This window comes from Drosophila sechellia, chromosome X (assembly GCF_004382195.2).
Source record: "Drosophila sechellia strain sech25 chromosome X, ASM438219v1, whole genome shotgun sequence".
Taxonomy (NCBI): domain Eukaryota; kingdom Metazoa; phylum Arthropoda; class Insecta; order Diptera; family Drosophilidae; genus Drosophila; species Drosophila sechellia.
This window is the reverse complement of record NC_045954.1, coordinates 11,751,633-11,777,069: the sequence shown is the minus strand read 5'-3', so window position 1 is coordinate 11,777,069 and position 25,437 is coordinate 11,751,633. Positions and strand designations below refer to the sequence as shown.

The window sequence follows — 25,437 nt, the reverse complement described above, 5'->3', positions numbered from 1 at the left end:
AGGGGGGGGGTTATAAATTTCCGCACACATCCTGGCGCAAGGACGAAGGACATGGACACGCAGGCACCAAATGCATTCCACTCACGGCAATGGGGAAAGTGTCAAGTTAATGCCAGCAGCGATAGCAACAACAACAGCAACGGCAGAAGTAGAAGCAACTGCAAGGACATTACCCACACACCGCCCACCGCCCACGCCCCCTTTTTGCCACTCCCCCACCCCCCACACACCTAATGACTTCGTTGACGGCGTCATTTGCCTGGCGAAAGGTAAGTTCCTCTCACAAGCCAAAATTCTTCCACCCCAAAAGGACAGGAGAACTCAACTAGCACATACCCATTACTTTGGCCTAATCTACACACAAACTTCTCAAGCGAATTTAAATATGACTTTTAGGCTTTGTAGTACCTCTTGATTCCCATTTTAGAAGTTTCTTGATGCAACTAACTATGGGTAACTATAAAGAACATACATAAGTGCATAGAATCGAATAGACTAATGCATAGATCTCTGGGTTTATAGGCAGAAAAGCCATCTGCTCTGTGTTTCCAGATCCCAAGCTCGCTGGGCTATCGCCAAACTCGTGAGAGCACTTGTCTGAATGATTTGGGAAATAACAAGATGTCTCCATCGAGAACTCCCCTCGCTGCGATGAGTGAGATCCTTGGCGGATTTCGCGCAGTGTAGACCAAGTTATAATGATGCCACTCGGCTGACTGCTGATGTTGATGTTGCTCCTGCTCCCGCTGCTGCTGCTGCTGTTGTCGTTTAGCTGCTTAGGCGATGCCAGCATTTTGGACGCTCTTTGGACGCCACTCTTCAGACAAGTCAAAAGGACTCGAGTCCTGACAATGATATGTGAATGTGCCCGGCACTGAAGGCACTGAAGTTACTGAAGGTAAGCTAGCTGGTACTACTGCTATGCAGGCATAGGTGACGTGCAAATCTGGCGGAAAACCCGGCGACGGAGTGGAGCTGAGCGGAAATATTGCTGACAGTTGTGGCATATTATCATACGTACGTACGAGTGGAGTCCTTTCGCCATGTCCTGCCACATTAGCAGTCGCGTGTGCTCGGCAATCGCCCGACATTTGTCGCCTCCCATGACAGCTGCACTTTTGCCCCCTGCCCATTTTGCACTTGAAGTCGGCAAGTAGGGCTTTTGATCTTTTGTTGAAAAACAAATTATCCTTGTTGAATCCTTGTTAGTCCTCTTTAGTTTGGTGTTGCACAAAACACATAAAACGCTGTACATAAATAAAAGAAATTTATGTTTTTAAAAAGCGCTTGAAAATGCTTTAAAAATATTTAATATTATTAGTTGAATATATATAGATTTCAAATATATAGATATTCATTTTAAACTTCTTCAGCTAGCGCCACCTGTGGGTCAAGCTGCAATGGTGGCAAGCTTAACTAAGCTTTCTGCTCGACGAACTTCAAAAGCTTTGCACAAAAATTCAAATAGTTGGGAAAAGTTAGTAGTATACTTTTAGTGCTAAAAAAATAAGGGAATTTATTGCATAAGCTTGTTTATTACATTGTAACTTAATAAGACATATGACAAAAAAAAGTGCAATTATAGTATTTGGAAAGGGGATAAACAATGCATTTCAAGTGGACAGCTTGTGTGGCTGGATTGTCAGCAAGATGTCATCGGCGTTTTTGAATTTTAGCGATATGTTTTCGACAAACTGCAGCTTCTCCAGCTCAAAATCGCTGTGAAAATCAAAGTTGGAGATTAGCTTGACCAGGAACACCTTCATGATAAAAAGTCCATAGCGACGACCTAAAAAGATAAAAAGATACAAATAAGATGGTCGTAAAATGTAGCTAACAATCTTTATAATCTTCACGATCTTCAGCTCACTAATGGGTATCCGATAGTCGTGTTACTTCGTCCAACTCACCGATACACGATCGCAGACCATTGGAGAAGGGCAGGAAGCTGTAGGAGTGTCGCCGATCACGCTGCTTCCGTGCTTCGCCCGATCCCGAACCTTTCTGCCCCTGGGACAGCTGCTCCTGCTCCTGGTCGAGAAACCGCTGCGGATCGAACTGCTTGGCGTTGGCGCCCCACCAGCGCTCGTCGCGTTGCATATTGAAGGTGTCCAGCACCACGATGCTGTTTTGGGGCACGATCGTTTCGCGCTGCCTGCCCGCCAGCTGGAAATCGCGACTGACGTGGCGCAGATTCATCGGCACGGTGGTCAAGAGGCGCAGCGATTCGCTGACAAAGGCATCCAGATAGCGCAGCTGCTGCAGCTGCTCCAAGCCCACCTGGCCGCCATCCGGCACGAGTGCCCTGATCTCCGCCAGCAAACGTCGCTGGCAGTCGCCCTTGTTGGTGGCCAAGCAGAGCAGGGCCAGCATTATGCTATTGGACACCGTCTCAAAGGACTGGAAACGGGGGTAAATTTATCCTATTCAATGCATATTAAACATCACATTTCGAGACGCACCACCAGTACCATGGACTGTGCCTCGTCCATGATCTCTTCGATCGTCATCTCTCCATTGGCGGCCAGCTGAAAGATCTGCTCGATGAAGATGCGCCTCTGCCAGCCGTTGGACGAATCCTCTCCAGGCTTTTCACCGCCAACGGCGTCCCTTAGCCGCCAGTTGCGATGCTTCGTCCTCACGATGCCGCCGACGAAATCCTCCAGCAATTTGGCGCACTTTCTGGACTCCTCGTAAAGTTCCGGCGCCAATAGCCGATGCAATTGGCGTATCTGTAGCCATGGCTTCACCACCCGAACGGCTGAGATCTCCAACAGTCTGGTTGGGATTGGAATGTTAGTTGTAGTAGCAAGGAGTCAACTCCACTCACCGCTTGTAACTGTGGGCAATGTGCGCGTCATCCAATTGCGTGAAATTGGTTGGAGTGCCCATGATGGTCACTGCAAGAGAGTACAACGATTCCATGCCAGAAAAATCACACAAAATTATAAAATATTAACTCTCTCTACACAGCAAATCCAATCAAACACTCATAAAATAATGTAGATATACAAGTATATATTGTTATATATATATATTTATATATATTGGTATATAGCCACATTCATATTCCGGCTACGTGAGTCGCATGGAAACGATGGGAACGTGTCGCCCCTCGAAGGGCAGTAAATGCAATTAGTAATTTGTTTATAAATTCCGCAACGGATTCTCCAGTTGGAGGTTGATTGCAATTAATTGATGATTTACAAATCGATTGCTAAATAAATTGACTTGCGTATTAAGCCAGTTAATTAGTTAGTTTTAGATCTTATTGGTTATTTTTAGCTGCTAGTCAATGCTACTTACAGCAGGACACCTCGAGAACAGCTCGACTGAGCAAATCCTCGGCAGCCGTGAACTTGACCGCCTGTCCATGGAGATTCGGCTGCGATTGGAACTGTTCGACCATCTGATTGCCCACGGAATTGAAGACATCGAAGAAACTGGCCACGATATTGTGACTGAAGGCGGGATTCAGCTGCTTGCGGCGCAACTTCCATTTTTGCCCTTCAATTTGGAGGATAATAATGCTGTTTTGAAATTTCTATTCAGCAATTCAGCTATTTAGCTATTCAGCTATTCAGCTATTCAGCTATTCAGCTATTCAGCTATTAAGCTATTAAGCTATTCAGCTATTCAGCTATTAAGCTATTAAGCTATTCAGCTATTCAGCTATTAAGCTATTCAGCTATTTACCTCTGGCATGAAGCAGACCGCGACGAACAAAGAAGCCATCCTGCAGGAAGGTCTTGTCCAGGCACTCGGGCGCATTGAGGACGCATTCCATGCCGGCCGGATCATCGATGTAGAGTAGGACTCGGGTGCCCACGAGAACGGCCAGCGGGCGCTGGAAGTGCACCCGATACTGGGATACCTTCTCCAGAATGCCTGCAATGGAATGCCAGCCATATAAGAAACTATTCCAATGGCCGCCACTCTTCTCACTCAACTGTTGGGATGCAGATTGATGCAGAGTAGGAACCATAGCACCGGCTGCTGGACCACTCCGCGCCATCCGTTCAGCTGCCAGATGAGCCGCCAGCACTTGCGCTGCTGCCAGGCGAGGAGCACCGCCAGAAGGGCGCCGCACGCCCAAAGGGCCACGTTCAGGTGCATCATCGGTAGTGTCGCTACCACAAATGGTCAGCGATTCCACGCCGCGTATTTACGGCCTAATGTGGTGCTTTGTAGGCAGCACACTTGCAATCAACGTGGTAATAGTGGCTCAGGTTGGGGGTTTGGTGGCTCTGTGGTTTGGTGGTGGCTCCAATGGAGGTGGCGAACCGATCGGTTGGGCCAACAGTTGGCAACTGCCGAAATGTGGTACACACAGTTATTGGCAACACCGTTGGTCGGCGACTGAAATGACTTTCTTAATTGCCCGGCGGACAGTGGGCGGCATTTTGGGTCATCATCGATGGTTTAGTTCAAAAACAAACAAATATAAGCAAATATAATCAAATAGAATCAAATATAAGCAAATATAATCAAATATAATCAAATATAATCAAATAGAATCAAATATAATCAATTATAATCAAATATAATCAATTATAATCAAATATAATCAAATATAAGCAAATATAATCAAATAGAATCAAATATAATCAATTATAATCAAATATAATCGAATAGAATCAAATAAATTCAAATATAATCAAATAGAATCAAATATAATCAATTATAATCAAATATAATCAAATAGAATCAAATAAATTCAAATATAATCAAATAGAATCAAATATAATCAAATATAATCAAATATAATCAAATATAATCAAATAGAATCAAATATAATCAATTATAATCAAATATAATCAAATATAATCAAATATAATCAAATATAATCAAATATAATCTAATATAATCTAATATAATCTAATATAATCTAATATAATCAAATAGAATAAAATATAAGCAAATATAATCAAATATAATCAAATAGAATCAAATAAATTCAAATATAATCAAATATAATCGAATATAATCAAATATTATCCAATATAATCAAATATAATCGAATTTAATCAAATATAATCAACTATAATCGAATATATTCCAATATTTTAGCAATGAGAGTGAATTCAGATACTCAAAGGTGCCAAAAAGTATGCAGTACAATATGTACAATACAATAAGATATTAGGTTATAATTATATCTGTGTCTTCACAATAAACCATCGTACAATTAGATAGATTTAAGCCTATATCTATAAAAGAATCTAATTGGAACATTCTACCTACATAGTCGCCTCAAGATATTGCATCTAAATTGGCAAGGTCAAAGTTCAAGCTGCAGACAACTGCACTCTTCTCAATCGTTCCAGTCGCAGATTACATATTGCTCTCTGATCGATGGAAAAAGCCAGCAAATACCGATTGTTAGCATTCAATAATCCGCATAAACCATCGGCACAATAAACTAAGTGCATATTTATAAATATATATTTACATATATATTTATATATACCAGTAAATGTCGTCTGAGTAAAATCCGATAATCTAATCTAGGCCTCTGTTAACTGTTAACAGTTCGTTGATCTGTTAGTGGATCCAGTGCTTAACCCTAGAAAGCCCATGTGGGCTTAACTGTATTATTACTGATAAATACATAATAAAATTATTTGAAACACATTTAATTTATTTTATTATAGTTTTGAAAAGGGAATGGCATTAACTATGCTACCAGTTCTATATTTTTATCGTTTTTTTTTTTTATCATAATCGTAGTTGAAAATACAATGAAAATAACTATTTTTGATATGGGTTAATGTACTCCAGCACAGATTAGCTGCCAATCAGGTTTCATTTAGCTAAACCATTCAGTTCGATCGAATCGCTCGAGGAGAACACAACCAGCTACATGGCGCTGTGGCCACTGCTACTGATCACCCTGGGCATATGGATCCTGGTGCGGAAGTGGGCACTGCTGCGATTGGGCAGCAGTCTGCCGGGTCCGTGGGCATTTCCACTCCTTGGCAATGCTCAGATGGTGGGCAAACTCCGACCGGAATGTGGGTGCACTTGCTCCGCAATAGCGATCCGCAATAGTCTTTCATCAGACATCTTTCTCGTTTTCACAGAGCTGCGCGATCGCTTCGGTGCCACCTATCGCCTCTGGCTGGGCCCACAGCTCTGGGTGTTCCTCCATTCGGCGGAGGAGACGCGCCAGGCGCTCCATGATCCCACGCTCCGCAAGGCGGACACCTTTCTGCAGCTGGAGCCGCTCATCGGCAACGGTCTGCTGATCAGCCATGGTGCCCATTGGACGCGGCAGCGTCGCCTCCTAACGCCCGCGTTTCAGCCCCAATTGCTGCGCAGCTTTGCTCCGGCGATTGGTGGGCATGTGGAGCGCTTGGTCGGGCGACTGGCGGCCACCGGGGGAGAGTTCCTGGAGGTCACTGATCCGCTCTTCGCCTGCCTCCTAGACGCCATCGTGGGTGAGATTAATAACTCTAAATGTATATTCAATCTGTGAACTATCAGATACCCTCTAACTTAGAGTAGTAACCAACTACACCGTTTTCCCACCCATTCCAGACACCTCAATGGGCGCTCAATTGAACACCCAGTCCGTGGATCACTCGCCAATCATCCAGGCATTTCATCTGAGCAGCAAGCTCCTCTTCCAGCGCATGATCAATCCGCTCCTCTCGTCCGACTGGATCTTCCAACGCACGCAACTCCGGCGGGATCTCGACGAGCAGCTACAGGTGATCCACACCCTAATGGAGTCGGTGATCGAGAAGCGCGCCAAGAAGCTGCTGGATAAGGAAGAACCCGCGGCGGGCAGAACCCACAATCTCCTGGACACGCTCCTTTTGGCCAAATTCGAGGGTCGATCGCTGAGTCGGCGGGAAATTCGCGATGAGATCAACACCTTTGTGTTTGCGGTGGGTTTTCCTTTAACTACGATCTATTCCTTTTATATTCGATGCTTTTCAGGGAGTGGACACCACCACGGCCTCCATGTCGTTTGTGCTGTATGCTCTAGCGAAGTTTCCCGAAACGCAAACGCGTCTGCGAGAGGAGCTGCAGGATGTGGCGTTGGATGAAACCATGGATCTGGACGTCCTCAACGGGCTGCCCTATCTGGAGGCGCTGATCAAGGAGGTGCTGCGCCTGCACACAATTGTGCCCACCACTGGACGCCAGACCACGCAGTCCACCGAGATTGGAGGACGCACCTACTGCGCCGGCGTCACACTGTGGATAAACATGTACGGATTGGCGCACGACAAGGAATACTATCCGGATCCGTATGCCTTCAAGCCGGAACGTTGGTTGCCGGAGGATGGCGCTTACGCCCCACCCGCCTTCAGCTACATTCCCTTCTCTGGCGGACCACACGTCTGTATCGGCAGGCGGTACTCCCTGCTGCTGATGAAGCTGCTCACCGCCCGCCTTGTCAGGGAATTCCAAATGGAACTGAGGCCGGAGCAGGCTCCGCTCAGGCTGCAGGCCCAAATGGTTTTGAAAGCCCAGCAGGGCATAAATGTGTCATTTTTAAAACAATAAAAAAGGTCTTTTAAAATCTCATTTCTAGTTAAGTAAAAATATATATATTTAGATATATATATATATAAATATAATATATATAAATATATTCAATATTTAAATATATATATATTATATATAATATTTATAACACATATTATGCTGTCGGAAATACAATTTTTCTAAATTAAACTAGGTTAGAAAAAAGCTAAACGTTCGATGCCAACATCGATGTCTTCGAAAAATAACAATAATCGACGTTTTTCGAGAAATAATCGATGTTTTTACCATTCGCAACGCAGGAGAAAAGTGTATAAATTGCACGTTTCGCCAAAAACATCGAAAACATTGATGTCCGCCAACATCGATGTTTGTCCACCTCTAATTCGAGGGAGTCTGTCGAGGAAATAGCTACAATCTAGCTACATCTGTCCACCTTCTGCCGCCCTGGTAGCTATCGATAGTCGCGTGAGTAGCACGCAGCGTTGCTGGCGCCGATAACATATGCTGCCGTTATCGTTTCGATTTTGACAGCTGCACGAGTGTATGTGTATGTGTGTGTGCGAAAATATTAATTGATACGTTAACGCTGCGATGCAGTGCCGTGTTAAATACTTCAAAGCTGTTCGTTTCTAAAAAGTTTAGCATTTGTGACAGCATTAGTTTTTTCGTTTTGTTTTCGGCATAACGTGCTCCCTTGCTTGGGCGTAAAAAATACAAATTACAAAAAAAACCCAAGCGGAGCGACGGAAGAGAACAGCGAAGGCAAAAGAAAAACGCACACACCCATACAAATGCCATAACTTCGAGTGCTGGAAAGAAAGCAGGCAAGCACACGCATACGGCGAAAAATACGCAAAGAATCTGCAATTGTTGTCAACATTTTGGGTGCGAAACGTTACATTTGTGTTACATCGCCGATTTCATTTTGAATTGCCGTATAACCATCGTGTGTGCGTGAGAACAGCCTTGCCGCCCGCCCACGGATATATCCTCCGCCACCCACTCTTCTTATTTTTTGTTGTTTTTTTTGTTGTATTCCACAATAGGGCAAAATCGGAGAGCGAGCGGTCGCGAACGAACAAGCAAGGTAAGCATCATACATACATACTTACATCCCATATGTACATCGGCGGATGTACATACATATGTACGCAAAATAAGTGCATGCCCCTGCGTATGCGGAGCAAGCGAAGAAGAAGACGGTGAAGCGGCGACGCATTTAAAGCTGATTCCGCCGCTGCTGCTTCTTCTTCCTTCTCCTCCTCGGCCGCAACAAATTGCATGAAACAAAATACATAGACTTGTACATTTATCCATATGCAAGTTGGTACATGCATATAAGTGTTAGTACGTATGTACCACATTTCATCCAGTCATTGTACAATATATATGTATATATATATATATATATATGTACATGTGCGCCGATATGTATGTATGTCTTCCCATCTTATGCGTACATCATTGTAATTGAACATTTGCTTACGACAGGACTTGCTATTCAGTGGACAAATTCGAAGTTAGAAGACGAACAAAAGTAAAGCGAAGAAGAAGCCGCATAGCGGCTGCCATCGTCCAGTAGAAAGCCGCATCCAGTGAGTAGCGACAATCCTAACCAGAGAAATCCGATCCTCCGCGGAGGTGCCGCCAATTTTAGCACTATTCAAGTGCCGACTAAAATGGAAATTGAAACAGATCAGTCTATTGAAGCAATGGACACCCAGGACACCCAAGAGGTCGAGATCCTCACCAGTGACCTTCAACAGACACAACAGCAGCGGAATTCACCGCCTCAATTGCCGAAATTCAAGAATCTTATCCAGCCACAATTGCACGCCGTTGGTGCAGTGACCCAATTGCCCAGCGAGAACGGCAATATGCCGCCACAACAACTATTGGCAGATAGTAGCTCCACTTCGTTCGGCGACGGCGAGGCCATGGGCATTGACGATGAGTCCAAGGAGGATCAGTTCCGATCGGAGACCACATTCTCCTTTACCGTCGAGAATGTGGTACAATTGAAATCGCAGAGACTGTCGCCGCCAGTGTTTGTTCGCATGCTGCCATGGAGGATAATGGTCATACCCAATGATCGTGCGCTCGGCTTCTTTCTGCAGTGCAATGGGGAGAATGATTCGCCCACCTGGTCGTGCAATGCCATTGCCGAGCTGCGTTTGAAGTGCCACAAGCCGGATGCACAGCCTTTCACGCGTGCCCGCATTAAGCATTTGTTCTACTCCAAGGAGAATGACTATGGCTACTCGAATTTCATCACCTGGCAGGAGCTGAAGGATTCCGAAAAGAGCTATGTGCACAACAACAGCATCACCCTGGAGGTTCACGTCGTTGCGGATGCACCGCATGGCGTTCTGTGGGACTCCAAGAAGCACACAGGCTATGTTGGCCTTAAAAACCAAGGCGCCACTTGCTATATGAACTCGCTGCTGCAGACATTGTACTTCACCAATTCGCTAAGACTGTCTGTTTATCGCATACCCACGGAGGCTGACGATAGTGCCAAATCAGTTGGATTATCGCTGCAGCGTGTGTTCCATGAACTGCAGTTCGGTGACCGTCCCGTTGGCACCAAGAAGCTAACCAAGTCCTTTGGCTGGGAAACGCTCGATTCGTTCATGCAGCACGATGTCCAGGAGTTTCTGCGCGTGCTGCTCGACAAGCTCGAGTCGAAGATGAAGGGCACCATCCTGGAGGGCACCATACCGGGTCTGTTCGAGGGAAAAATGTCGTCGTACATCAAGTGCAAGAATGTCGACTACAACAGCACACGTTACGAGACGTTCTACGACATCCAGCTGAACATCAAGGATAAGAAGAATATCTACGAGTCTTTCCAGGATTACGTAGCTCCCGAAACGCTGGAGGGTGACAACAAATACGATGCTGGTGTGCATGGCTTGCAGGTGAGTCTCAGGATTTGAATAGAATTGAACAAAAGCCAAGAAAAAATAGCTACTATTTAAAACAATATTTGCCAGTTTATTCATGATAGTAATAGATAGTAATTATCTTGCGAATTTAGGAAGCCAGCAAGGGTGTCATCTTCACTTCATTCCCACCCGTTTTGCATCTGCACCTGATGCGCTTCCAGTACGATCCCGTCACGGACAGCTCGATCAAGTACAACGATCGCTTCGAGTTCTACGAACAGATCAATCTGGATCGCTACCTGGCCGAGAGCGAGAATACCTTGGCGGACTACGTTCTGCACGCCGTGCTGGTGCACTCGGGCGATAACCATGGCGGGCACTATGTGGTCTTCATTAATCCAAAGGCTGACGGACGTTGGTTTAAGTTCGACGACGATGTGGTCTCCAGTTGCCGCAAGCAGGAGGCAATCGAACAGAACTACGGCGGCATGGACGACGAGATCTCGTTCCACGCCAAGTGCAGCAATGCCTATATGCTGGTCTACATCCGCCAGTCGGAGTTGGATCGCGTACTCGGCGACATAACGGAGAGCGAGATATCAAGCGATCTGGTGGAGCGTCTCGATCTGGAGAAGCGCATCGAAATGGCGCGCCGCAAGGAGCGCGGCGAGGCCAACACCTATGTGTCCGTGCACGTGATCCTCGAGGAGAACTTCGAGGAGCAGCACAAGCGTCGTCTCTTCGATCTGGAGAAGGTCCATCCGCGCGTCTTCCGCATCAAACAAAATCAGACTGTCGACGAGCTGGTGGACATGTTCGTTAGGGGTTTCGGTGTGTCGCGCCAACGCATGCGCATGTGGAACTTGTGCACCGCCCAGACGCAAAAGTTCTTGCATTTCGATTTCGTGGCGGAGGGATCGCGCACCATCGAGCAGATATCAACGTCACAGAAACCGTGGGTCATCTGGCTGCAGCTGGCCTGGACGGATGTACCTGGTCCCCTGCCGCCCTTTAATCCCAAGACCGAAGCCCTGCTGTTCATCAAGTACTATGATCCGCGCAACAAGCGTCTCAATTACATTGGATGTACCCAGCAGCCGCACACCCGCCGTCTCATTGATCTGGTGCCGGATGTGAATAGCAAATTGGGTTTCGATCCGGACACCGAGCTGACCATCTACGATGAGTACGCCGACAAGAAGCTGGTCAATCTGAACGAGCCGATCGAGAGTGCGCTGTTCATACCGCAGGATCATCTGCAAGGTCACATCCTAATCTTCGAGCGCGAAAACGTTGACGCCAAACTCGACCTGCCCACGGTTGGGGATTACTTCCTGGATCTGGTCTATCGCATTGAGATCATCTTCAGCGACAAATGCAATCCCAATGAGCCGGACTTTACGCTGGAGCTGTCCAATCGCTATAACTACGATCAGCTGGCCAATGCGGTGGCCGAGCGCTTGAACACCGATCCACAGAAGCTGCAGTTCTTCATGTGCATCAACAACTACAAGGAGACGGCGGGCAATGCCGTGCCCTACACATTTAAGGTAAATATAGATATGCAATTAATGCCTTTTCCATTAAAGTTTACTATTTATTGAAGGGCACAATCAAGGATCTGGTTTCTTACACCAAACAGAGCTCAACGAAGCGTATCTTCTATCAACGACTGTCGCTCAGCATTCACGAGCTGGACAACAAGAAGCAGTTCAAGTGCGTCTGGGTGAGCAGCGACCTCAAGGACGAGAAGGAGCTGGTCCTGTACCCCAACAAGAACGATACGGTTAAGGGACTGCTGGAGGAGGCGGCCAAGAAAATCTCGTTTGCGGAGAACAGCCGTCGCAAGTTGCGCCTGATGAAGATTAGCAATCATAAGATTGTGGCGGTATGCAAGGACGATATACCGCTGGATACGCTGCTAAAGTCCAACGAGTCCATAACGACCACACAGGGCGCTCAAAAGACTTTTCGCATCGAGGAGGTGCCGGCGGAGGAAATGCAATTGGCGGAGAACGAGTTCCTCATCCCAGTGGCCCATTTCAGCAAGGAGCTGTACAACTCATTCGGCATACCCTTCCTAACCAAGGCGCGCCACGGCGAGCCGTACGGTGCGGTCAAGCAGCGCATCCAGCGTCGTCTGAATGTGCAGGACAAGGAGTGGGAAAACTACAAATTCTGTGTGATCTCCATGGGCCACAGTGTGGATGTGAACGACAATACGCCCGTTGATCTGGAGGTGTATCGCTCGTGGACCAGCGGCCAGTTGCCCTTCTTTGGCTTGGATCACATCAATAAGTCGCGCAAGCGCAGCTCGCTTAACTTCTCCGAGAAGGCCATCAAGATATACAACTAAGGCGGGGATACGAATGAGGATGAGGAGAACACACGCTCTAAACTGGATGATGGCGGAGCGGAGCAAGTTTGCGTGCCGAGCGGGATTAAAGGAACCAATGTTGAAAGTGCGATGGATAGCGGGCAAGGGATCATTGCCACATGTGTTTATTGTTCTTCAAAATTCGAAAACAAAGAGCCCAATCATTGGAAACGATTCATAGACACCACACACACATACAAGCGCGGAACTTACACTTTTTACTTTTATACATATAAATTGTTTGTAGTCTATAACAGCTAAGTAATATTTAGGTATTTATTAGTCCCCGACGCCGACGGCAGTGTTTGGAGATCAGATCCACTGGCCACGCCATGCCGCGCAAGCTTGCTCCCCCTCTTCTTACTTCGTTTTACCGCTCTTCCTTTCCTTTTACTCTCTCGTCTCCGTTTCCGCTTCGTCCGCCGAACAATCCTGACCAGAGTATCAGCTTTCGCAAGGAGTCCAGCGACTCATTGCTTGAACTAAAGTAACTTCAATTTAGGCTTAGGCTCAACTACATAATTATTCTTCTATACTACATAATATTCTTAATCGATAATTGTTTAATCGCAGGCAGAAGTAGAAGTGAACTCGCTTTTGTCCAAGTGTAAATAAGCGTTCGTTGCTAGTTGCCCAATAAAACATAAACAAAGAATGAAAGGAGCATGTAAAGAAGGAAAGAGAAAGAGCAGGCGAGGAAAGGAAATGAGAAAAAGCCTAAACTAATAGAAGGAGCATAAACTAAATGAAAGCAACCAGCAAGAGGAGCATATACATAGATATAGGTAAACGAGAGGGGAAGAGCTGTAAACAAATGAACGCAACTATGTAACAAGTTTAACTTTAAACGAAACAAAACGATTAAGTAAAGAGAAAATTCACCAAACGAGACGCAAGATAAACTTGAAGACGATGGCGGTGGATATATATATATATATAATGCATATATTCGAGCAGCAAATCGAAAGAGATGGCAAGAAGGCGTAAGGGAGATGAAAAATATAGGATTTGTTTCAAACAATTATTTGTGATTTTTAAACATGAAATGATAACAATGTACGCAAAGGACTAGACAACATAAAATTAATTAATAAATTACAATAATACACAGTTTAGTGCTTTTCTTTCCTTGTTAACTATAGCGAACGAATCGAGATCCGCGCCCGCATCCGTTTCCGTTTCGAAGAACCCAATCAAATGAGAAAAGAGCCAATAAGAAATCATATTTTATTAACCTACCGCTTATGCTATTATTATTTATGCAGCAAATAATTCTATTTATGTGTACAAAATAAACGGAACGAAAAACGAAACAAAAACCCAATAAAAATACCAAGAATTCAACTGGAGAGCGCTTTCATTTCCCTCTGCACTTGGATGCAGGATTCTTGACTGGAAACTCCATTCGGTGGTTTTGTTTACTCCAAGAATCGAGCGTGTTTAAAGTACTTTTTAATGAAATCGTTCGGAAAATCGTAGTCTATGTAGTTAGGCTTAAAAACTAGGTCTCTAGAATTTGCGACGCTTCAGTAGATCCGGTCGCCAGTTAATCGGATGCGACTCCTCGCTGGCCTCGTCATCCTCCTTGTACACCTTGATTGTCTTGTCCGCCTCGGCGGTGATTAGCCGGCTGCCCGATTGATCGAAGCACATGGCGAATATGCCCGCCTCGCTGTCCATGGAGCCCGGCTGGACGGGCGCTTGGAAGCGCTGGAAATTGTAGCCGGTTCGCCAGTCCCAGAAGAACATGGTGCCGTTGTCGCCGCCCGAAACGAGCACGCCCTCACTGTTCGCCGCCATGCAATTGACAATGGACGTGTGGCCGGATATGTTTTGCACAAACTTGCCCTCCGGACAGCGCCACTGCTTGATGTTGTCCGGCGAGGCGGAGGCGAACATGTACAGCGATGGGTGCAGTACAATGCTCCGCACGGACTTCTTGTGATTGGTCAGCGTGCAGACGCTCTTGCCGGCGGCCAGATCCCACAGACGCACCGTGGAGTCGTGGGAGCCGGTGATGATCTGCGGATTGGTGGCCTGCGCCACCACACTAGCCACCGTGTTCGTGTGCCCCGTCAGTGTGTGCACATTCGCCTTGGTTCGCATATCCCAGATGCGGGCAGTGGAGTCGCGACCGGAGGTGGCCAGCACATCGATGGTGGGATGCAGGGCCAGCGAGTAAACAGCCGATAAGTGACCGTGATAGTGCCGTATCACCTTGTTGTACTCCAGATCCCAGCACTTGACCTGCCGATCCTCGCCGCAGCTAAACAGATACGGATGCTTCGTGCTGACGGCCACACCGCGCACTGTGCTCACATGACCGGTGAGCGAGAGCTTCAGTTTGCCGCTGGCCAGGTCCCAGATCTTGATCACACGATCACCAGCGCCGGTGGCGAACCACTCGTTGCCCGGCTCCACGGCGATGCAGCGCACCCAGCCCAAGTGGCCGGAGATGACGCGCGACAGCTTCCAGGGTGCGTGCCACTTGGGTTTGGGTATGCTGGGCGCCTTCTTCGGTATCAATTGCAGATGGCTGGCGATGGTGCCATTGGCGCTCTTATCACCATTGCTGTTCGCCAGGGAGGCGCGCACCAGGGATGTGTGTGTGCCGGCAACCAGTGGCCCTGCCTTCTCCGCTGGCCTGGCGCCCGCATTGTACTTAACCAGACTGCCGGCGGCGCTGGCCGCATCCGCTGCACTGCCATCGGTGATGGCCAGCGGCTTGTCGCCCGGCGTTTGGGCTCCTGATGCCTTCCTAGCCTCGCCTATCTTCGCCGCCTTGTCCAGCACAAGGCCGTAGCCATCCTTCGCCTTGATGGAACGTCGCAACTTCTCTCTGTTTTAGGAAAAACATAAATAACCAATGCGTAAGTTGCAAACTTCAGTATACTCACAAACGATCGTCGATTTCGGGCAGATTTCCCTGGTTGGAGACGAACAGATCGTGGGTGCGCTTCAGGGAGCGGAATATCAGCGTGTGCACGCTGTGCTTTTGCACTTCTTCCGTGGCCATTGTTTGTTATTAATTGCTTATTCGCTAAATTTGTTAAAAATGCGGCGCGGCTTTTGCAGCTGACCACAAGCCAATCACAACAATCGGGCTATCGGTTATCGAACAGTGCTGTCTGCTAGCTTGTTTATAGCCAAATGTTAGCATCCATTTTCAAGGCTCATTTTATTAACATTTTAAATGAATGTTTGTAAATACATATCTAATTTGAAATTTCTAGTATCTAATAGAATTATCTAACGATAAGAAACAAATGATTTTGTCGATATGAGAAATTGTGGGTCCTGAATTCAAAGCTCCATAAAAGCGATTGGATAATAAACGATTTCAGAATCGTTTATCGAATACCCATGAAAGTATCAACTTGATCCGCCCACCGATAGATTAAAAAAAAATACGTTTTTCTTTTTTGAAGCACATTTCTGTTTTTTTGTTTTTCTGTTTTGTTTTGTTTGTTTTTTTTTTTGCAGCTTATTATTAGTTTGCGGGAACCGGCGATCCAGATGCAAGAGATGAGGACGTGGGAGACACCGATGGTGACGAGGTGCTGGCCGCAGCTCCGCTTTCCGGCACCGGCGATGGCCTCGTGTTGAAGAACTGTTTGATCTGGGGATTAAAGATGGAGTAAGGATTAACTAATGAACGCAAAACATCGCCGACCTGCCACAATTCTGTCATAAAACATTATATCTTTGACCGCAACTTTGTGCATTGGTATGTTTATAAAATCAAACCCCAAACCACATTTGGAAGTACTTGAAACATTTAGGACTCGCTTGACATGTGAATAACCTATAAACAATAGCAAATCTAGAATGTTCTGAACATTAATTCAACTAAATCGTTGCTTAAGCTGATCTATTTTTTTTTTTAAGGCAACTAATTCTATTTATTAAGGTTTCAAAAGGAATCGTTCAGTAATTCCTCTGAACATAACCTAATGTGTGATAAAGATAAATGAGCTGATCTAAGATTTTACGAACTTAATTTCCGATTTATGACAGTTTGTTTGAAGTTGCTGCGGTTGGGCAATTGCTTACGATGCGCTTGATGTAGTTGCATGAAGTTTCGTTGTTCGAGCTGGACACCACGTTGTCCACTCGGTACGGCGGCGAGATGGTGACTTCATTTAGGATCTGTATGTTAAGTCCTTGCCAGGAGACTTCATTGTACTACAAAATACAAAATAGCAATAGGAATGGCAATGATTAACGTTGACATCCAAGGCATCGTGCAAGTGGTCATTACCCCGTATTGTTTGGCTATCGCTCTATAGAGTTCCTGTGCCTCTGGACTGACATCCGCATTCTTGGACTTCAAGTAGTCCTGTCTTCGCTCAACTGTTTTCCGCAGGCGCATTTTGACCTGTTTAAGTGGGTAAAGATGCTCTAGTCTTTCTGGGCAGAGCCTGTCATGCTTACCTGTTCCAGATTGAGCTTTTGCGGATCATCAAAGTTGCCGTTGCACTCCTTGATCACCTGCACGTTGCTGCAGAGCGAGAGGTTCATCGCGTAGATATCACTCAGCTCCTCCGTGGACTTGGATCGGCATTCTATGCGGTTGGAAAGGGAAGAGAAGAGCAGGAATGGCGGGGGCAAAGCCAGGGGCAAAGATATACGATGCACGGACAACCACATTGTCAAGCAGTAAAAAATCAGTTTGATAAGAGATAGGTGATATGAAAATACTATCAGTTAAAATGATGTGAATTAGAATTATATATGAATCTAACTAAAGGACAGACAATCCAACAGATCCCTGTGGACAGCCGGAGAAAGTGCTCGCTTTCACCCGGCGGGCAAGGTGTGTGTGTGTGTGTGTGTGTGTGTGGGCATGCATTTCGGTGATTTTGTTGCAAAAGGATACTCAGGATTAGCATCTTTGTGTTGTGATCGAAGGCTAGCACCTCGCCCTCCACCTCCTCGTTGAAACAGGTCGTGCAGACGACTGTGGATCCGATGCTGAAGCAGTCGTTCACTGCATTCACTGCGCCCGCAGCGGCAGCGGCCATTTTTAATTGCTGGTTGAGATTGGCCAACTGGAAAAGTGCACCCACAAGCTATGTGGATAGGGGATTTGAATCTAGATCTAAATGTCGATACTGGTTTGTTGGCACGCCGCTGTTTGAACAACGTTTCACAAACGGAGATGATGTTGATGATTTTGCGGCAGCAGCAGCTGTTTTGGATGCTTGAATTCCTGGAATTCTCGAAAGGATTTCACTATCTCTCTCGCTCGCTCTCACTCTCGCCGTCTGTCTGTCTCGTTCGCTCGTGCAGCTCCCTCGCTTTCACTTAAACCGCTCCAATAGAAATGTCGCTTCCTGGCGATCTGGTCGAGATCCTGCTCCTGCTTCCAATGCTCCTGATCCTTGCGTGAATTGTCAAAAAATTCGCTGCTTACTCGCTTGACTAGCTATCGGCTATCGATTTTGGCGGCAATTGCGGTTCGGTAATTGAAAAGTTGGAAAAGTACCCGAAAAATTTATTGGTCAACACACGAAACAACAGCCAAAAGGGGGCAGAAAACGCAGTGTTGCACATGCCGCGCAGCGATAGGTTCGATAGTCATCGATTGCGAAAGGCTGGCAACATTGCTGCAAGCAAATCATGTGCAATAATAATTCCTTTTTTATAATTATATAAGAGTCCAAAAATTAAGGCAGATTATTAAGCTATTAGTGTTAAAATACAAAGTTGATTGCATACTGAAAAGATAGAATATAGATAATATTGACTTGTCTAAATGCTCTTGTTTTGAATTTTTCCTTAAAAAACACGTAGATCCTAGACTTTTTACCCCTAATCTCTTGATTGACTTAAAGGAATTTGCTTAGAGCTGTTTTTCCACATAAAATTGAAATATTTCGAAAACTTTTATTAAATACTTGTTTTGACTATCGATAGCATATCGGCAAACGCTACTTGGGCGAATTCCCGTTCCATCGTCCTTATCGATACTTGTTAGCCGAGCTAGAGCGGGGAAACTTTCGATAATGTAGTCATTCGATATTTTCGATGTCTTGAGAGCAAACATTCGATACGATCAATAGTATCATTTTTTTTTTTAATTATTGAAATCATTGAAAATATAGGCACTTCCGAATGGATTTCTATATATTTAATGCTATAACTATAACTTCAAATATTAGAGAACAAAATTATTTTTACCCTGCAGTGTGATAAACAAAATTTAAAAAAATAATAATATAAGAAGCTAAATGGGAGAACAGCTCTCCAACGAAAAAAGAACATTCAAGTCAATTTAACTAAGAAAATAACCAAAATATTATTCTGTAAATCCAATTCTTTTTCAAAAATAAATATCAGCATTGTTCGCTTTAAGGGAAGCCCTTCGGTTTCTTATTAAAAGTCTAGCTTTGCTAATCAAGCGCTCAGACTGTCGCTATGGCAAACATAAAAATGTAGGTACTATTTATTCATAGAATTATATAATGCTGATATAAAGAAAATTTGATGAATGCTTCTCCTAATGGCTAGTGCAAATCGTAGGTATAGTTACATTCCAGTATCTTAGGGGCTCTATATACATACCCATCGATAGCGACAAAAAGGAATCGATAGTGGCTCAGAAAGTTACGAATTTGATTCCTCGATGGTAGCATCGATAGTTTCCCAGCTCCGCTTGAGAGCCCAGCTCTAAAACCAAAAATTCCCAAGCCATAGTTTGCTTGGGAATTAGATAAACAAATGTGCGAACCAAGGAGCCAACCGCCCGTGGAGCGTCCACCGACCGCGGAGACCTTTCTGCCCCTCAGCCGCGTGCGTACGATCATGAAGAGCTCCATGGACACGGGCCTGATCACCAACGAGGTGCTCTTCCTGATGACCAAGTGCACGGAGCTATTCGTTCGCCATTTGGCGGGTGCGGCGTACACGGAGGAATTTAGCCAGCGACCGGGCGAAACGCTCAAATACGAGCACCTCTCCCAGGTGGTCAACAAGAACAAGAATCTGGAGTTTCTGCTGCAGATCGTGCCGCAAAAGATTCGTGTGCATCAGTTCCAGGAGATGCTGCGACTAAATCGCTCCGCCGGCAGCGACGACGACGACGACGACGACGATGACGACGACGACGACGACGACGAAGAAGAGTCCGAATCGGGATCGGAGTCTGATGAATAGACGGTCATGCAGATGTATTTCTCTACACGGAAATTGAGTGGATCATCCATCCATCCATCAAAACACCGACTGATTTTATTGCCACCCTGCTATCTTTAATTTTAGACTAGACGATAAGTGAAAAATTGTTAATAGAACCACTGATTAATAAAGAAGCATAAGAGCACTGCGTCCTCCAAATGACCATAAGATCCGCGGATGATTACCGTGTGTCTGCGCCTGATAAGATTGCCGTTCGAAATCAGATACTCTAGTTAATAGCATATGGCATATGGGTTTACATGATGATGTTCATCCAGATCCTGGATATTCCCAGGAAGGAGTGTGATCCTTAAGCTGACCTTGAACTGCAAAAAAGGAATTCCCTACTGGCATGCAGAACGTTGAAAGACGCGATTTAAAACGTTAAAGAGCATAACATATAATTGCACTTGGATTCGATTGGTACATTTAACTGGGGCTAAGGATAGAGATTGCTGCTCCTAGACCTTCAGGTTGACGCCGGGATAGCCGGTGGCGTTCAGTCCGGTCACCTTGAAGGTGGTGCCACCCGGAGCGGGCTGATCGAACTTGGCGGCAGTGGTCACGTACAGGATGTCCAAGTTGGGGCCACCAAAGGCGGCGGAGGTAATCTGTTTGGTTGGGAACTTGATCTCCAGCAGGACCTTGCCAGTGCTGCAATGAAGTAGGACATTTAAAGCTCGACCACGATTGGAATGCTAGAGTGAACTACTCACTTGGGATTAACCTTGTAGATGGTGGCGCCATTGAAGGTGGCCACATACAGGTTGCCCTCGGTATCGATGGTCATTCCATCGGGCAGCAGATGATCCTTGGGACTGTTCTTGCGCAGGTTGAATATCACCTTGGGATTGGTGGCCACGCCGGTATCGAAGTTATAGTCATACGACTTGACCTCGTAGTCGGTGGTATCGATGTAGTAGAACTTCTTGGCCTTCTCGTCCCACGCCAGTCCGTTGGAGATGCCCACATCGCCCTTGATCACCGACACCTGGCCACCGGCCTCCCAGCGGTACAGCTCGCCGTGACGGAACTCGAACTCATCGCCAATGTAGCGCATGGTGCCGCCAAAGAAGCGACCACGGGGATCCACCTTGGCGTCGTTCAGACGATTCTTATCCATCAGCGGCTGCACCTCGAACAGGGTGCGCACCACCTTGGCACTGGGCGAGACGCCATCCCAGTTGACGATCACCACGCGTCGACCGCAGCCGACGGCGAACTCCTGCGGACGTCCCTCCACGGGCAGCACGAATCCGGCCAAGGTCTCGCCCTCGATCTTCGTCTTGTAGACCTTGTTCTGGGCATAGTCGTAGCGCAGCAGGCTGCCCGCCTCCAGGTCCACATAGTACAGGCTCTGCCTGGCCACATCCCAGTGAGGACCTTCGCCCAGGCCGGCGTAGGAATCGGGCAGTGGTTCCACCTTGTACGACATCTGTTGGCGAAAATGGGAAAAGCGATTTTCGGATTAGTGCATCCAATTGATTATATATGGATTTATGTGGCATTTGGTGGAATGCATTACAGCACTTCAGGGTTTTTATCAAGGTTGCCATTTCAATTAGACTAAAATCAGCGCATTTAAATTGGATTAAACAATTAAGAACAAAACTAAAGATTTGAACTGTCAACATTGCGATTATATAGAATTATCAGGATAAATAATCAGAATATATGCAAAATCCACTTAAAACGAATTCAAAACCGTGCTATTTTCAAACACTTGACTTTCGCAACACTTTTTTTCATCGATCTCTTAGTCCTACTTATAGACGCAGTACCGTTAGGCCGAAAAGGCACACTGCAACAACGGGAATTAGTAACATCATCTTGCGCTCGGTGGCTCCGAATCCAAACTGAGCCCAAAGCCGTCGCCCGGAGTTGCTTTTATTACCTCCAGACCAGGGGCTTGACATTACTGGCTGAGAACCGGCGGCCTCGTCATCATCGCAAGCGGAACACAATGCGAGATTATTTATTTACTTCCATTTCCATGTTTTAAGTTCAATTTTTCCACAGGCCGCACAGTGGAGTTTTTTTCTTTTTAGATTTTTAACATATGCCACTTTCCGGTTTTATATTTTTAAACAATTTGTTAAGTATTTCCCATTTAAATATATGTCGACGCATACTTTTGTAAGCTGGTGAATGTGCTAGAATATTTCATATTGTATTGTGTGTTAGAATATTCCAGAAGTACAGTAATTTCATCATTTCGGGGAATTTCATCATATTTCCAAAGACACTAGAATAACAAGATGAGTAACGGCCATACATTCGTTTGGCACTATGCAGCCACTTTTTTTGTGAAGGCCAAATTTGCTCTCTTTCCGCTCGCTCACGCTGAGAGCGTAAGAAATGTAAAAAAAGAATTTGCTTGCTTGTGTGAGTAAAAACAAGAGACGAAAACGCGTATATGTGTGCGTGTTGTGCTAGAAGACGATTTTCGGGCCGAAATCAATTCTGATCGAAGAAACGAATTTACATATTTGGAGTTGTTGCCAATTTCGTAGCAATATGATGAAATAAAATAAAAATTCCCTGACTATTATAATTTTAAAGTTTTTTATATTCGTTTGTTAAAATCGCCGCTCGAATTAGCTACCGTTTACATATTTATATTTTATTCTTATTTTATTTATATTATGTTATATTAATTAATTATTTGTAATATATGTAATATTCGGTACCCAGGGAACACCACGGGGAGGCCATTAGAATTGTAATGGGGTCCTATATTAATTAGGCCTTCGAGTCGACTTGAAATATTTTAATGTATAACATTAAAACATTTCCATGTTCCCCAATTAAGTTATTTTTCTAACTTTTGTTTTTTTTTTTATATTTTGCGTCCAGTTTTCAGTCGCCAATTATTTAAATATACATTTTTTTTATTTATGAGATAGAATGCTGAGCTTAGCTTGCTTTTTTTGTTTATCAGCTATCATCACAGTCCACTTGCAATGCTTAAAAAGCAAAACTTTTATAAGTTTGTTTAACAAATCTGTTCTATGTGCATAACATTCATTATTTTCATAAAACCATAATGAGAAGGCACTACTTTCATTTGTGCACTTCGCATGGTGCCAATTTATAAAAAATAATATAGATTTAAAGTCAACGAACTTCTAAGGTGAAGGGTATATTTTGCCAAATTTACAATACATGAGCATACGTGTGCACACATACAGTTGTATGCTATCACTGTATGCGTAGAAAAGAGCTGTTTGCTGTAGCGCTCTCCGCTCTTTCTCTCTCGAACAAAAACTCAAGAGAGCCTGGAGCCACCTCTAGAGCCACGGCCAAAAAATCGCGTGCCAAAAATTTGTATGGCCGTTACGCATCTTGTTATTCTAGTGTCTTTGGTTTTACCAACGTGGTGTTTTTGTTACGAGTAAAAAAACCACCCGAGGCCTGCTGCGCAAGAGCCGTTTGGGTGAGTGGACGCACAGTCAACGATCGGCCGCAGGTCATTTTTTGTACGTCTAAAATATGTATGGGTGGAAGCGCGACGGGTATAAGAAATGAAGGGTAAAAGGGAATACCCAAGAAAAATTTTGTGCTCATGTCTTTGCTCTTTTATGTACTCAATGGGTGTCACCCGTTTCGAATCATTCCCTTATTAATTTTTCACACGTCGCTACCTGAATACTCTAATGACAAATATTCTTATATAAAGTCATTTTTGAAATGAATTTTGTGACATTATGTACTATTATTTTTACTATAATCTATATTTAAATAACAATAAGGTTAATAATATATATAATATATAATAATATATAATATAATATATATATATATATATAATATAATTATTAAATTACATATATATATATATATTAATAATATATAATATAATAAAATATAATATAATATATATAAATGTAATAATATATAATAATAAGATGAAGGGCATATTTTACAAAGTATTCGACAAAGTCTAAAGCCACGCCGAAAGAATAGTGTGTAAACGTATGGAGTTACGCATCTTGTCTGTCACTCGACTATCTACAAGACCACCCGAGTATTTTTAGAAACACCCGAGTATTTTTGGAAACACCCATGTGTTTAACGGTAAACCCACAAGTGTTTTTGTCACTCATCCCTTTTTAGGCATTTGTCTTTTTCTGACTGTTTGTCTTCTCTACCCTCCGTTATGGGTGCCGAGTATGATCGGCACCCGCGACGCAGGGCACCGTATTGATTCGGGTGCGCGCACAACGGGGTGTCTTGTCTGCATGTTCAGATTTATACTGTGTGTTTGTAAGTACCCGCGATGTGCGTGGCGGGTAGCACCCGCACACAAAATTCGCACACATGTGGAGGGCACAGTGGGGCAAGAGCGCGCGAATATTACATATGAAAGTAACTCACAAGTAACTGCTCAGATGGGTAGAGCATATGAAAAAAATTTAATACTTAATCTGTTTCTCATTCAAAATTTGTTTCGACTTCAGTTCTTTTTTAATAAAAAAAAAAAATAATTAAAAAAAAAAGTTTTTGTGCTATTACTTTAATAGAAGAAAAATATTGAAGCTATATTTTTTTAGCAAATTTATATAGATTCCTTTGGGTAAGCTCATAAATTTCCATTTAATTTTGATGTTATTTCGATTTTTATTCGAAAAAGTTTTCAGCATAAGCTAAACCTTCTTTTTCGCATCACTTTAACACACTTGAAAAAAAAGGGGAATCCACGCAGGAGAGCACCTACCTTGGAGATAGTTTAAGCTTGAGCTGAGAGATCGGGAATCGAGAATGGAGAATCGAGAATCCTTGGACACGGCTCCCTTGAGTAGCGCGTTCAAACTGAATGCCATCCGATCCGGCCCAATTCTTATATACCCCAGCTGGCACGGGCGTGACATACAATCTCGCCAAAACCTCCTCCACCTCCACCTTCACCTCCTCCTCCGCCCACTGATAAGCGGACAATTGGAGGGCTGGATAGCCCGGTCTGATAACAGAGCAACAGAAGTCGCCAACGGTCAAATTAACCCGATGGAAAATTGCAAAAAATATTCCAAAACAGATTGCGAAAGCGCAGCATCGCAGTTTTGAAAAGCGTAATGAGAAGTTTTCAAGTTTAAGCGTCGCAAAGTTTGAAAACTTTTTGAACAGAAAACAGAAACTGAAGCCCAAATGTTGGAAAATGATTTTCAGAATAATTAAGCTCCCTAAATTTATAAAAGTATCTTAGTAACTATAAAAAATAATATTTAACCAGCAGTTGTTCAATATATGTGTTTTAGGATTTGCTGGCTTCAACTAACTACTAATCAACTTCAATTTTCAGCTGGCTAATCTTAACTTTTCACCTAACTTAACCTAATCCACTTGCATTTTTTTTTTACTAAAAATGCATTAAACTTAAACTTAAGCTGAGCAAATTTAGTAAAAGTTGTGGGGTTAAGGCATTATGCCAATTTTTTACAATAATAAATGCACAGGAGTGGGCGAATGGCGATAAAATTAAATTTCAATTTTTAA

The 25,437-nt window shown here is 44.5% G+C and overlaps 7 protein-coding genes across 9 annotated transcripts; 3 read left to right on the top strand and 4 right to left on the bottom strand.

The window, feature by feature from the left end:
- Positions 1–1,506: 1,506 nt before the first annotated feature.
- On the bottom strand, positions 1,507–4,315 carry LOC6620315 (probable cytochrome P450 318a1). The gene is made up of 7 exons (XM_002044487.2): positions 3,951–4,315; positions 3,697–3,888; positions 3,307–3,507; positions 2,831–2,900; positions 2,463–2,778; positions 1,911–2,400; positions 1,507–1,789 (listed from the first exon to the last, which is right to left on the bottom strand). Exons 1-7 carry the CDS (start codon positions 4,117–4,119, stop codon positions 1,614–1,616), a joined length of 1,614 nt encoding a protein of 537 aa, XP_002044523.2. The 5' UTR covers positions 4,120–4,315; the 3' UTR covers positions 1,507–1,613.
- A 1,505-nt stretch (positions 4,316–5,820) lies between these two features.
- Positions 5,821–7,539, top strand: LOC6620314 (probable cytochrome P450 311a1). The gene is made up of 4 exons (XM_002044486.2): positions 5,821–6,014; positions 6,063–6,440; positions 6,541–6,893; positions 6,946–7,539. The coding sequence occupies exons 1-4, from the start codon at positions 5,864–5,866 to the stop codon at positions 7,516–7,518; spliced, it is 1,455 nt and encodes a 484-aa protein (XP_002044522.1). The 5' UTR covers positions 5,821–5,863; the 3' UTR covers positions 7,519–7,539.
- Positions 7,540–8,051: 512 nt separating this feature from the next.
- Positions 8,052–13,879, top strand: LOC6620313 (ubiquitin carboxyl-terminal hydrolase 7). Of its 2 annotated transcripts, XM_002044485.2 has the most exons (5): positions 8,052–8,385; positions 8,547–8,587; positions 8,992–10,421; positions 10,541–11,938; positions 11,995–13,879. In XM_002044485.2, exons 3-5 carry the CDS (start codon positions 9,180–9,182, stop codon positions 12,742–12,744), a joined length of 3,390 nt encoding a protein of 1,129 aa, XP_002044521.2. In that variant the 5' UTR covers positions 8,052–8,385; positions 8,547–8,587; positions 8,992–9,179; the 3' UTR covers positions 12,745–13,879. The 2 variants fall into 2 exon arrangements, with proteins under 2 accessions (XP_002044521.2, XP_032580109.1); XM_032724218.1 differs by having other exon boundaries at positions 8,052–8,587; positions 12,007–13,879.
- Positions 13,880–13,978: 99 nt separating this feature from the next.
- LOC6620312 (pleiotropic regulator 1) lies at positions 13,979–15,858 on the bottom strand. The gene is made up of 2 exons (XM_002044484.2): positions 15,663–15,858; positions 13,979–15,604 (listed from the first exon to the last, which is right to left on the bottom strand). Exons 1-2 carry the CDS (start codon positions 15,779–15,781, stop codon positions 14,275–14,277), a joined length of 1,449 nt encoding a protein of 482 aa, XP_002044520.2. The 5' UTR covers positions 15,782–15,858; the 3' UTR covers positions 13,979–14,274.
- A 345-nt stretch (positions 15,859–16,203) lies between these two features.
- Positions 16,204–18,304, bottom strand: LOC6620311 (LSM12 homolog A). Its single transcript, XM_002044483.2, has 5 exons — positions 17,645–18,304; positions 17,200–17,330; positions 17,027–17,143; positions 16,819–16,950; positions 16,204–16,384 (listed from the first exon to the last, which is right to left on the bottom strand). The coding sequence occupies exons 1-5, from the start codon at positions 17,787–17,789 to the stop codon at positions 16,256–16,258; spliced, it is 654 nt and encodes a 217-aa protein (XP_002044519.1). The 5' UTR covers positions 17,790–18,304; the 3' UTR covers positions 16,204–16,255.
- A 1,077-nt stretch (positions 18,305–19,381) lies between these two features.
- On the top strand, positions 19,382–20,164 carry LOC6620310 (chromatin accessibility complex 16kD protein). Its single transcript, XM_002044482.2, has one exon. The coding sequence runs from the start codon at positions 19,489–19,491 to the stop codon at positions 19,921–19,923; it is 435 nt and encodes a 144-aa protein (XP_002044518.1). The 5' UTR covers positions 19,382–19,488; the 3' UTR covers positions 19,924–20,164.
- Positions 20,165–20,319: 155 nt separating this feature from the next.
- Positions 20,320–24,759, bottom strand: LOC6620309 (regucalcin). Of its 2 annotated transcripts, none has more exons than XM_032724901.1 (3): positions 24,662–24,759; positions 20,661–21,379; positions 20,320–20,598 (listed from the first exon to the last, which is right to left on the bottom strand). In XM_032724901.1, the coding sequence occupies exons 2-3, from the start codon at positions 21,377–21,379 to the stop codon at positions 20,406–20,408; spliced, it is 912 nt and encodes a 303-aa protein (XP_032580792.1). In that variant the 5' UTR covers positions 24,662–24,759; the 3' UTR covers positions 20,320–20,405. The 2 variants fall into 2 exon arrangements, with proteins under 2 accessions (XP_032580792.1, XP_032580791.1); XM_032724900.1 differs by lacking the exon at positions 24,662–24,759 and adding an exon at positions 21,726–21,819.
- Between the last annotated feature and the right edge of the window lie 678 nt (positions 24,760–25,437).